The 13,569-nt window shown below is 36.1% G+C and overlaps 1 protein-coding gene across 4 annotated transcripts in view; it reads right to left on the reverse strand.

The window, feature by feature from the left end:
- dock1 (dedicator of cytokinesis 1) overlaps nucleotides 1-13,569 on the reverse strand; it is a 292,059-nt gene that overhangs the window by 218,443 nt on the left and 60,047 nt on the right. For all 4 annotated transcript variants that reach the window (XM_015346833.2, XM_015346832.2, XM_015346831.2 and 1 more), the window contains exons 20-22: nucleotides 12,865-12,954; nucleotides 10,261-10,361; nucleotides 3,987-4,115 (exon numbers count right to left, since the gene is read on the reverse strand). In XM_015346833.2, the coding sequence (XP_015202319.1) occupies nucleotides 3,987-4,115; nucleotides 10,261-10,361; nucleotides 12,865-12,954 (320 nt within the window). The remainder of the gene's footprint in view (nucleotides 1-3,986; nucleotides 4,116-10,260; nucleotides 10,362-12,864; nucleotides 12,955-13,569) is intronic.

Genomic DNA, 13,569 nt, shown 5'->3' on the forward strand with positions numbered 1-13,569 from the left:
ATACTGATTTTCTATAGGATAATCTTAGAGAAGGACTTATGTGCATATTAATTCATTCCTAAATTATCCTAAATAATAGATGAGTAAAGACAAAGGAAAAAAATCCTATTATCCACAGCTGAGTCTGAATAATGCAAACATTAAGAAAAAACATGATTCATGTAGAATTGCACTGAAAAGTTTGGAAAATAAAGAAGTGTAATCTGTAAAGTGAAAAGTGATTAACTTGATGCATTTTCAAATCAACCATTACTGCCACCTCTACACAACATCGGGAATTATATTTATTGTGATCCTTCTACTCTACTTTCCTACTTTAGCAGAATTGCACTATAAGCAACCCTGGTGCAATATTGAAATATCTCTCTTCCCTGGGGATGACTTTTTTGATCTATTTAGATGTGCATATACTGTAAGCAAACAGCTCATTGGCAACAAATGAAATATCAAAAATAAAATAAATATAACCACTATAATTTCCTCCAAGATGAATTGTTCTCTGATCAGTAAGCAACAAACTAGTCAATCATTTCAACACACACATTGTAGTATAACGTCTGTTAAATAACTTATTAAATTCATTTACTATTTTTCTTTCTGTAGAGTACCACTACAACAACTTGTTAAATGGACTACTCAGTTTCCACACATTTATACTGACAGTTGTGCCTTTGCAGACATGTTTTATGATAGTATGGTTAGTCACCTCCACATGCATTAGATAGTTATAGGACTAGGTACAACGCTTGCTCGGCATAGTGAACCCAAGGTATAAAGGGTCAAAGGTGCATGAGAAATGAATTATTTGTGTACACAGATAAGACAGTAATGCTTATTTTTGAACAGTTACAGTATCTGTGCCTTGAAGAGGAAATTATAGGGTTTTGAAAATCTTAAGCGTAATGTGTGAAAAAACAAACAAAAAAAATCCATACCAAATGAGTTCAGAAGACTCAGTCACCTAAATTAAGGTTCTAATATTTATTTAACACATTGTAATTCAAGTCAGCCACATGACAGGAAGCCCACAGAGGGTGTCCTATAAAGTGACTGACACTTAATTACTTACACTCTGAAAACACACCTTGTGCAAGATACAGACTAACCCTACTGCACGTTTAAACGAAGACTGGGCAAGTGCTGTCGTGCCCCATTCATTTTTAGGATGTCCGGCTGTCATTAAGTGTTCGAGATTATACTGGTTGCTTTCCGGTGAGGTGTACCATCTTGTGAAATTGTTGTCATCTAACTTAAAGGACCAAATCAAATCTCAGACATTCAATTATGCCCAGACCATAAATCTATAGAAAACTACAATGGGCCTGTCTAAACCTGACTTAATTGCATTAAAATGTATTACCTATTGCAAATAAGTCTAGGTGAATAATAAATAGTTTCCATACCCAATCTAAAATAAAATGTCCCAGACAATTCTTTCTCTGAACTGTCTTGAATCTTTTAGCAACCTTCTATTGTAATGAATAAAAAATCTTTATGCTGTGTGAGAGGGATTAAATAAAACCACTAACCTTTATATAGAGGTTAGGCTGAAACAGATTGCAAGGTTGTAAAAAAATCTTTTTCAAGAACACTCAGAATTAATGTGCACAAAGACAACCTCTGACGGTACAAGTTGGAAGCTGAACTAAATACAAATTCATTAAAAACCTAATTAGTAATTGCTAAGTGCTACATTAAATACTCCATAGAATACCTTTAATCTGTGTAAAATGCAAAGGGATTAAGGTTTAATTTTGAAATTTTCAATGCAGTATATTTTATTCCCCTCTGTTTAAATGTAATATATACACAATACACATTTTAAAATGACAAAAAACAATTATAAAAAGTAAGGTATACTTTTATAATGCATATAAATATATATTTAAATAATTATTAGATAAATCAATTCATTGTTATGCTGCATTCTTGTAATTCAGCTCTCACCGCTGCTTTCAGAACCTTACCAGTAACAGAAGTAAAGACTGGTACATCAACGGAAACACATGGGTAAATGAGGGAAAACAAGTATACTGGAAGTATAAGGACTTCCACACAGCTTTGACCAATGTGCCAATTCCTCAAATAACAGCACAGCATCCTTAGAGTCATGCAATTATTGCTAGCATGACTGCAGGAAGACACGTTAGTGACTTTGAAAAAGAAATGATTGTTGGTGCACATTTGACACCAAGACTAAGGTGATGTCAGCATTGAAATCCAAGGGAAAGCTATCATCAAATGGCAAAGGGCAAAAGTGGGTGGAACCACATATTACAGGATTATGATATACACACTTTAATGTAAACCGCAAGGCAAAATAGGTGAGCAACTGCAGATCAATTGACTGCAAATTTAAACCTGGGCTACTAGCAGCAAATTTCATCTAAAACGATCCACTGAGAGCTCCAAAGAGCAGGATACCATAGGCAAGTTTCATTGCACAAACCACTCAAGCCATCTGGCAATGCCCATTCACAAGCCCAGTGTGCAAACAGCACACGCAATGGGCTACCAACTGTATATGTTCTCACCCAACAGTCTGACAAGCATGACATCCGTGTCCGTCAGCAGATACGAACCCCACCAAACATTTATGGGACACGGGATTTATGGGATATTCTGGAACTAGGCCTGAGACAGTTTTCCACTTCCATCAGCCCAGCGTTACGTGATTTATTTTCCCAGGAAGAACGTGCCACACCCCTCCTGCAGATTTCGGGGTGCTGGCAGACTCTGTGTTATATCACATCCATTTTGTATGGCCATATGGCCACACATGGTGGTCTTAAGCTCTATTAAGTGACTTTACAGTACACTGCTGTTTCATTCTTTTTTTGCCCACTACATGCAGCTGCCTAGTTCATTTTGTCTCTTTTTACGAGACATTTGCAATTCTCAAATCACTAATAGAAACAGTTGAAATATCCTGGTAAAAGGTTTTTTGAATAACATTCCACATTTTATTAATTACAACTTTGAAAAAGCATAAGGCCCCAGCAAGTTATTGTTTTTATGCATTTCTTGACACTTTAATACCTCAGTGTTACAGTGCTAAAACTACTTAATACTGATGGTTCACATTCTATTACCTGGTGCATGTTATTGGCATAATCCTTTGAAAAACCTGTGTAAAATATCCATTTAAAAACCTTTACCATCTCTAGTATTAATCTCAACAACTGTTTGCTTCATCCTTTACAGGTTTTACTATTACCATATAGAAAACTGTTTAGTAATTCTTTAAGCCTCCTCTGCAACCTTCCTTTCTGACTCTTAGCAATTCTTTCTTTAGTTGCATCTTTAGCTCAGTGTACTCTTTTTCTCATTTTTAATCTTGAATGCTATCATGCATTCCATAGAGAAATCTCTTCTGTCTGAATTGTTCTTAGCTTTCTGTATTATTTGTTATTTTGTTCTACAACTTGTTCATTTTAATACATAATAATAATATAATCTTTCTTCTTTGGACAAAGTATCAATCATTTTCCATTTCACTTTTTGTTAAACTCTGTCTCATTCCGTCCTAGTCTGCTTTTCTATAATCTAAAATAATAAAACCTAATTTTAGATTCAATTTAGGTTATCATATTATGGTCAGAATCCCCAAGCAGATTATCAAATACCTTAATTCTGGCAGAGTTTTCTAAGAGTATATACTGTACCTCTAAGAGCATGTCCCATAGTTAATGCATGCACAAACTGTTTACAGAAGAAAGCAGAAGTTGAAAGGTTTAAAAATTGTTACCAATTATAGAATCACCACTAAAGGCCTTGGCTGGAATCATAAAGTAGATATAGAACAACAGCAATTATCTTTTGTGTCTAACAATTCACATTTTGACTGTTATATAAAAGTGGTTTACAAAGCTTATAAATATACTGATCATATGGTTTCCAATTTCAGATTAATAAGGAGACCCAGTCTTTCAAATCGTAACAATCATCTAAACATGATTATCCACTATGGACTAACATCAACTTACTGGTTGAAAAGCACTCTTGAGCGAACAATGAACTTGAAAATGTATTCAAGCGCCTTCATCGCCTTGAAGAGCTGCTCTGTACTCTTCTCAGCTTTGTCGACATAGTCCTTCAGCACCGTGGTGAGTTTACTGTAAGAAGAACAAACAAAAATGGAAAATGGGACAAAAGATTGGATGCACTAAGGTTTGTTTTTCATTTAGATTAAGAACAAATTTTAGCAGAACAAGAGTCAGTTTATTGCCCTTGATTTTCCTCGGCGACACCCATGTTAAGTCACCAGATGTACAAATGCACTGATTTTAGTTGTCTTACCCCAGTCCATATTGTACACCAGGCTGTGTCACAAACTTACAAGCAATATGTTAACCTAGCTCTCCAGTCTTGCACTGTGGGACATCTGAATCAACAGGGAGGATATTGCTTTTATTATATACTGAGAATCATTAAAAAATGTAACATATGAGAATTGGTACCAACAGCATTAGTTGTGTTTTTAATTCCTCTCTGTGTATTTTTGTACTGAGAATTGGCAGTCATAAAAAGTGTCAGTCAAACTATTCTAATGTAGATAATCCCAGTCTTTATTTCTGATGATCACTAAAAAATTAAGTATGCCAGACAATATCTGCCTTAAAGCTTTCTTTGAAAAAGACAAATAGATTAATTAAAGCAACTTATCAAATAAAAACAAAAAAAGAACAAAAACACATCACTGAGATCAGATTTGATGTGTCTATTTTTGCTGAGTGAGTAGTACAGACATTCATTATGGTGGCAAAGATTGTTAACAAAGCAGAAACATGAAAACAAATTTCACTAAATTAAATGTATCGGAGCATGACCACTGCAGTGAAATAGAGAAACATTGCAATCAAACAACGAATTCTTCAATCCCATCTTCAAATCAACCCTGGTAAATATTCATATCTAGAAGTGATTTGTCTTTTTGTTTCATTTTCTTAGAGGACTGATTGATGGCTGAAGTTTGCAAACATCTTCTAAAAACAGGCTGCAGTTTTAAACCCAGCAGCTTTTGTGCAGGTAGGGCACTGCAGTTACAGAAAGTAAAGGGGGCAGCATTATCCAATAGATTAAAGTCAATAAATATAAAGTAAAGTTATATTTTAATAGACACTGAACAGGTGGCAGAGACAACAAGTACGAAGCAGAATACATCACACATAGATTTTAATAAGATAACTGGCTGACTTTAAGAAAGCAAAAACCACGCGAACCAAATTGCTGTTCTCTGTAGACTCTTAGAAAACTCTACTCCCTAGTTTAGAGGTTGATAATAAAAAAAACAATAATAACCTTTTTTATATAGTGCCTTTAAAAGTAGGTTCTCCAAGGACTTTAGAATAAGAAAATTAGAACAATTAAAAACAAGGCATTAGAATGCAGTAGAAGATGCAAAGGAGCGCAGACATCAATTAAAAGCCTTTATGAAGGAGATGGTTTTGAGCCTGGATTTGAAAGCACTCAGGGAAGGTGACTCTGATATCCTTGGGCATAGAATTGCAGAGCTTTGGTGCATAGCAAGGGAAGGCCCTGGGCTTGGGGGACGATCAGGCCATCCGAGTCAGACAAACAGAGGTACTGTAGAAAGATAATTAACCAGACAGGTACAGAGGTACGAAGCCATGAAGTGGACACAAAACCTGATGGGAAGCAAGTGCAAGGACAGGAGTAATGTCATTATTTGCACGTCACCTGGTCAGGATTCTGGTTGCCGAATTCTGGACAGATTGAAGTATGTTACAGTCAGAGACAACACAGGACATAGTCTGGCAAGATGGAAGAATGACTTTCAATTTAGACTGAAAGTCAAGTACAGTGCCACCCACAGATAGGTTTGCTGCACTGGCTTTACATAAAGTTGCAAGAAAAAGTTTGTGAACCCTTTGGAATTACCTGGATGTCTGCATTAATTCCTCATAACAATATGGTCTTATCTTCAACTAAGTCGCAAAAATAGACAAACACAACCTGCTTAAACTAATAACACACAAACAATTGTGCTTGTCAATATTTTACATATTGTTTAAACATTCACAGTCCAGGCTGGAAAAAGGATGTGAACCCTTGTATTTATTTACTGGTAGAACCTCCTTTGGCAGCAATAACCTCCACCAAACATTTCCTGTAGCTGCTGATTAGACTTGCAGAATGCGTAGGAGTAGGAATTTTAGACCATTCCTCCTTACAAAACTGTTTCAGTTCATTGATATTTCTGGGATTCCTTGCATGAACAGCTCTCTTCAGGTCTTGCCACAGCATCTCAATTGGGTTAAGGTCTGGACGAAAGGGGCCATTTTTATGTCAGGGGTGCAACTAAGGCATATCAGTGTCATATTTAGTATGGACATTGATTTGAGTATCAGTAGCATCATAATAATTCAGACCATGTAATTTTAATAACAGGCCAAGCGGGAACATGTAAATGCAGAATAGTAGGGAGCCCAGTACTAAGAGCCGAGGAACACCAGACTTAAGGAGTTCAACTTCAGAACTTAAATCCCCAAGAGAGACAAAACGTTGGTGATCATTAAGGTGAAAGTTGAACCATTTAAGAGCAGTGTCGGAAACCCCAAATTCAGTCACAAGACGAGAAAGCAAGATGTCCTGGTTAACAGTGCCAAAAACAGCACTGAGGTCTAGAAGAATAAGGACAGGTAGAGAACGGGAATCAAAAGCCATAAGAAGATCGTTAAAGACTTTAACCAGGGCAGTTTCTGTGCTATGTAATTGTGTGAAACCAGTTTGGAAGGCTCAAAGAATTTATTTGCTGTGAGATGATTATTTAATTGAACAACAACAGAACATTCTAAAATTTTAGCTAGAAAAGGTAGGATGGGATATAGGGAAAACATTATTAGGTTGTACAGAGCCCATATTTGTTTTTTATGCACAGGGTAATGGCAGCCATTGATACCACTCCAGTGCTCAAGGACTCATTTATTATGTATAGGACAACAGGGCAAAGGGCAGAAAAAGAGGATAGAAACAAACCGGTAGGAATGAGATCTAATAAGGAAGTGGTTGAGTTCATATGCAGTACCAATTAGCTACAGCAGAGCAGCATCAAGTTGAGAGAAACTAGAAAGAAAGGAAACCATCAAAACTAGGCTTTCAGGGGGGAAGAAATACTTTACTGATGCATTTTATACTGAACATTTCAGGTATGCCAAATTATATCTGAGCAAATATTTATGGGTCAGTCTCCATGTAGAAAATAAAGATAAAATGTTAACTGAGTGCCTACAAAACAAGAGGCAATTCAGACCAAACACCAGGGGGGGTTCACATTAGCCTTGAGGATTTCTGTAGAAAGCTGACAAACCTCTACCAGCACAGCCTAACGGTGAAGACTGTCCTTCACCCTCAAAAACATTAAAAAGAACCACAGCACTTTAAGCTGTTTCATTGTCATTCAGTATTCCAGATGAGAATCTACAGTGTCAAGAACCAGCATTAAACTGCTTTAAAGAATAAGAAAACAGACCTGGCAAAAGCAGCATATTGCAGAAATCTACACATCTTGTAGAATTATCCTCATTACATTACTTTGTTGCACATAATTATCAATCTAACTGATTAGTACTAATGATACCAAAAGCAATTTTCAGAACAAACCTACTGTATTATATGGACTTTCTTTTCCACATACCACAAAATCTATTTTGAATTATGAATCTATTATGAAGATAACAGAGTGAAAGGTGAAGTCACCTGAAATTATTACAGAAAGTCAGATGAATTAACCAAAGCACAAATGCTTGAAATTAATTTTAAGCTCATTATTGTGATTGGGTATATCAGGGGTCTCCAAACCTGGTCCTAGAGAATCACAAACCAGAAGGGCTTATAGGCAATCATTAGAGCTACCAATTTCTAAAAGCTTTGACAATTTAAATCAAATCAATTAAGGTGGTGAATAATTCAGAGATTATTTGAGACCAACATCTTGGTACCCTTCAGCCTTCAATAAACAAAAGTATTCTTAATTGAAAAACAATGGATTGCTTAATAACTTTTAGCTGTTTCTAAACATTAGAACTAAGTGATTTATGAGATTCACTTCATTACGGTATGAAATAAATTAAGAGAGATGAGCCAAATAGAGAAAACAGAAATTTGAAAAACAAATCCAAGCTCATGTCAGAGCTCTAACTAAACTGAACTCCTTTGTTCAGTATCCCAACAGGGCAGCTATCTTGCTCAGCGTTTTTGTGAACTTTCCAGAGGATGTAGTAATTAAGCCAATTTATTTTCTCTGACCTCTAGTTTCCCTTTTGCCAATCATGTTCCCACTGGAAGCTCAGCAGCCAGTGATGCAGTGAACTCCAGGGGATCCGCCCCATCTCCCTCTAGGTTTTGTTGCAACCAGACATTAAAAGGGTTTCCATTGACTTTGAATGCTCTTATACAGAGCAATCTCAGTTATATGAACTAGCAGCATCAACCTGATCGCATGTGTCCGCATGATACATTCATTTTCCAAGATGCCTGCTAAAATGCTAAAATGTTGCTATGAAGTAGTCATTCCTTTTTTCCCCCACAAAAAAACATTGAATTTTCACTTCAGGTACAGGCTGTTAGCCTGTGATCTTTGTTTTAATCCATGAAATAATTATTTTTGAGATGAGCTGAGAGAATGTTAACATTTACTCAAGGTGGGGAAGCACTTCATTAAGGTCTAGCTAAGATATAAAAATAATGATTGAAGTACGTTTCCAGTATTTTAGTAAAATCATGCATCAGTTTCTCAGCACCAAAAATGCCTCAAAGCAACCGATAGAAACTGAAACAGCACCAACTCTGGCATTTCAACTGGCACTCCAACAGAAGCAATTATAACAGAAACAGATCTGCATCATATGAACTTGCCACATTATTCATTTCTTGGGATTACTTCTATTTAAGACTACAGCAGTAAAGGTAAACTTAAAAAGCAATTACATCTGACCAGGCCACTACACAGACAGTTAATGCATTTGTATCGGGATTTCTTTCTTAACATGTGTCACTGCCATTCATGGACACTATGTGGCACACTAGTTTTCCCCAACATCTACGCTTGAAAGACCTGCTGAGGAATCAGCAGTAATAAATATACTGAAAAGGCCAAAGCAGATCTAAAAAGATCCAAATGCTTTTTGTATGCGTTTCCCAGTCAAAAGGCGCTAATTCATGCTGTTGATATCCTAAAAAATAATCTAATATTAGTTTCTACCTATCAATCTTATGATCTGAGAAAAAAAATCAACTAAAAGAATTACAATCACAGAAACAATCGTATCTGGCTCATCATGCTTTATATAGTTCTTTGCTTGTGCATTGCTGTTTGTCCACAACTCACACAATGCATTCTTTAGATACCTGCTTTATTGGGTGCAATCTATCATCTGTCTCTAAAAAAAATACCACCTCCAGTGGCGAAAACTCAGCCTACATTTTTCTGGGACCTACCGTATGGCTCGAATACTGTAAAAGGAGATACACCAATATTTCCAATATTGTATTGCAGTATCACAACCAGTATTGCAAACCAGAAATCGGTCAAACAACAGATTTAAGCGAATCTGTACATCAAAGAAGCAAAAAAAAAAGCCCCTTTTATTATTTATCTATGCATTGATTTTGTTTACAGGTACATCAACGAGAATACTGACATGCAGTACAGATTAAACTGTGGGTGTTTCCAGGTGTTGTCAGTGGTATTTAGTTTTATGAAACTTCTGAGTAACATCTGAAAACTACTAATGACACTGGAAACATTATACAGACTGGTAATGATAAATCAACATTGGGACACATTAGCCTTTTTATTCTCTGCTTCCCCCCATGTTTCTAAAGTACTGTCAGTGCTAGGAGTAGTGAATTCAGGAGGCTGGCAAAGGACACTGGGTGACAGGGAGGAGCTTCAAACACAGCTTTGTTATGATTGCTGGCTGCACTTTCAACACACAGCTCTGCAAAATATCTTCCGTAATGCCACTGCAGAAGCATTCAAATAAAAAGCACAGACAAAATATTCAGATGGATCATTAACAGTGAACATCATCTTCCTCACATGACTTTCACAATGAAACAAAATGTAACAAAAAAATGTTGTGTTTAGGCATTACTCAGAAATTGTAACCTGCTTTGCAGTTAATCATTATAAAACATGAATTATGCATATAATATCATATCCTTGACTAATAATTTCCTTGATAAGGATTAACCAATTGAAATAACTGTGATAAAACATATATCAAACCCACTTACGTGTAAGCTAGAGTTGCACTAAAATGCTTTCGAATGTAGGTTTCAAGGACAGGGTTGAAGTGCTGGAATTTTCTGTCAGCAATGAGCCCAATTATGAATACCTGTCAAAGAAAGCAAGATGTGTTCATTAAACCATAACCGATACATCTTGTGATAAAGACTCCTAAAATTACCATTTTTATGACACAGTTAAAGAGCCTCACAAAACAGCACAATTTCAATTCATAAGAGCTGCTGGGGAAAGTGGGCACTGTAACCTCCCTTGTAATGGTAATATTGCAGGAGTAAAGACAGCAAGCACAAACTCTCAGAATGAGGGGGAGACCAACTGTCCATCTGGCCCCAAAAGGATATTTTTAGAACTGCCCCAAGAAGAAGGGCTTTAGAGCTCATATTAGTATATGTGATTTAAGTGTTTTCATACAGAATGGGAAAAAGCAACAATAAATTAAAGAGATGCAGGACTTACTTTACATCCCAAGGTAATCTGCCACTACCACTAGATTTTGTATCATATTCCAACAACTAAAGTCACAGAAGTGCAAGGCAGATAAATCGCACAAAACTGTTTAGAAAGTCATTTTTCCACATATCTGAAGCAGCACTAATGAAACAGTTTCACTGATTTGTCAAATCCCCCTTAAATATTGAAATTTGCTATCCATTCAGTCAGAAGAAAATGATATAATATTACAAACTCAAAGTGAGAAAATAGGGTGGTTGACAATGATGCCATTAAAATGGCTTTAAAATCACATTTATTTTATTAACAAAATAAAAAAATAATGTGGTGCATTATTTTGATAACACACCCAGCTGTATTTGAAGCCTCTTTGTTAAAAAAAGATTTTGATAGATCAAGGAAGTCCAGCTGAAACAGAGTACACAGTTGACTGAACAAAACCTATATATTTTTATAATAAAGCTATATGAGTTTGATGGACATGTAAGAAAAGACTGAAAGGAACAATTATGATCTCAAGCAGCAAGAGGTAAATTGTAGGTTAGACAAGGCCTGAACAGGGTGGGGTGATGGTGATTTTAAAAGCAAACTTTAGGACACTTATTTTGTGAGGTTCTTTTTTCTGATGCTTTAAAATGCTTCAAAAAGTATCAAAAATTGATAAGGTATATCTAAAATTCTCCAAGTACTGATATTTTTTTCTAGGCACACGATTAACATTACCGGTTGGGTAGTACAGAAGTACTACAGTATGTGCTTTTCATGGACTGACAGGAACACTTGATTTTTGCAGTCCACCTTATCACAGATCATATTTCTCCTTGTCAGTATAAGCTTATTTCTTAATCTCCTGACATTACAGTTCCACAATCAAACTCATGAACATGCTAGTCACCCAGACAATCTGGATCCTGTTTATAAATAGCGCAATTGCTATAGCAACCTGCGTTAGTTTAAGTAAAAGTAGTTTCCATCAATCAAAATGCAGTTGCCAGTTATGAGCATATGTTGTATCACAGCACCTGTGGAATTGGTATCGTTTAACAGTATTGTTCTAAACTGTCCAATATAAAACCTATCACCTCTTGTTGACATTTAATGGCACAAATACTATAGTGGCAAAAAATAAGAAATAAGAGCAAAACATTAAAATGGCCACAACAAAGAATGTTTAAATATGTTGAGTACAATTTCAATAGTTTAAATGGTTGTTAATCAAGGAAAGTAAAGCATTTCAGTTTTTAATCCTAACAGACAAAAAAAAAAAGGTTATGTTTGGCAATAAGGACAGTTAAGTCAGGATCATAAGACATTTAACCATAAATAAAGCACTTTTTTTCTCACTGTACTATAACTATAAGGGAAGAAGCAGTAGTTTGAACAGCTCTTTTTTAAATAAAATGTTAATGAGATGGGTCCAGAGCTCAACAGGTAGAAGTGTACAATCCAAAATCAGGTGGAGCCAAAGGATCCACATATCATGAGCTCAGACGCGGGTCATGTCACTGGCCATCTGCAACCAGGATTTCCCAAACGACAGTGCACACCGGGCTCAGCACTTCCAGCGTAGTGCTGGGATCAGTTAGTAGGCCAGAGGTTTGTGAGCTCGAAGTTAATGAAGTTGAGCTCGAAGATAATACACCCAGTGAGAGACCAGTCTCTTTTCCAGTTGGTGCTGAACCTCTAGTATAGTACTCGAGTGAACCCTCCATTAGCTCCACATCAGAGCTGTTAGCATGACAAAAGGTGATTGGTTCAACAGGTTGATGGGTCAAGGGAGCCTGCCTTATTTCCCTTACATGACTACAGGGTTTGTCACCGAGATGAAAAGTAAAGGTGTGATTGGCTATGCCATAGTGGTTGGCACTGCTATTCATGGTATACTATACAAAGTAACCGGCATATAAAGTAAATGGCAAATGAAATGGCCTAGATATGTACACAATACTTGTTTCAGGCCTTCTAAAAAAGAAGCAACACAATATGCTTAAGCTTCACCTGAAAAAAAGTTTGTTGCCTGCTGTCAATAAGAATCCTCTTTGTACGTGAACAAAAAAAGACCTCAGACTCAAGGTTCATGTGCTCAATGGAATTCAGGAGCTGCGACTTGCCCATGCTGGTAGATGAAAGAGCGCTCTTACCAAAGCATCAAAAACAAGTGTGTCGTAAGTGTCGATATCGGAATTCTCCATCATGATATTGAAGAGTGCATCCAGCGTGTCCTGCAGGAACTGAAATGATACATTATTTTCATTACATAATAGTTTTAAACTGTTGCAAACAAATAAGAGGCTTTGATGATTAAATATAATCTCGTTTCCTTCAAGAAATTTGTAACAGCTAACATTGAATGGAATATTTTGCTGGTGACATTTGGACAAAGTCTGCATTTATAATTAGAATATATCTGAATATAATTATGCTTATTTTTATACTCTTGTCATTCCACAGTACATTATCTGGCTCCATTTTTATACTACGTTGTCATTTTAAAACAAAAACCTGACCTCAGAGAACAATCAGCCTTTTAGCACATTTTCGTTTTGAACGCCACAGTAATGCAATTTTTGTAAACACACCATACTGAATGACCCAGAAGTTTGTTCTCAAGCATTCTCTAGATTGCAAAAAAATGTACTCAATGTATTTTTAAATGTAGACATATTAGCTATTTAGCCATTTAGCAACAAAAGTTATGTTATTGTTACCTTTTCCCAAAACAAATCCTTCATATCAAACAGGCCCATATAAGGGCATCTGCTTATCTGGTGAAAGGCAAACATAAAAAAGGGAAAATATATCAAGCTTAAGACTAAAATTTACATGTTACAGTTACTGACAAGGGG

This window comes from Lepisosteus oculatus, chromosome 4, assembly GCF_040954835.1.
Source record: "Lepisosteus oculatus isolate fLepOcu1 chromosome 4, fLepOcu1.hap2, whole genome shotgun sequence".
Lineage (NCBI taxonomy): Eukaryota > Metazoa > Chordata > Actinopteri > Semionotiformes > Lepisosteidae > Lepisosteus > Lepisosteus oculatus.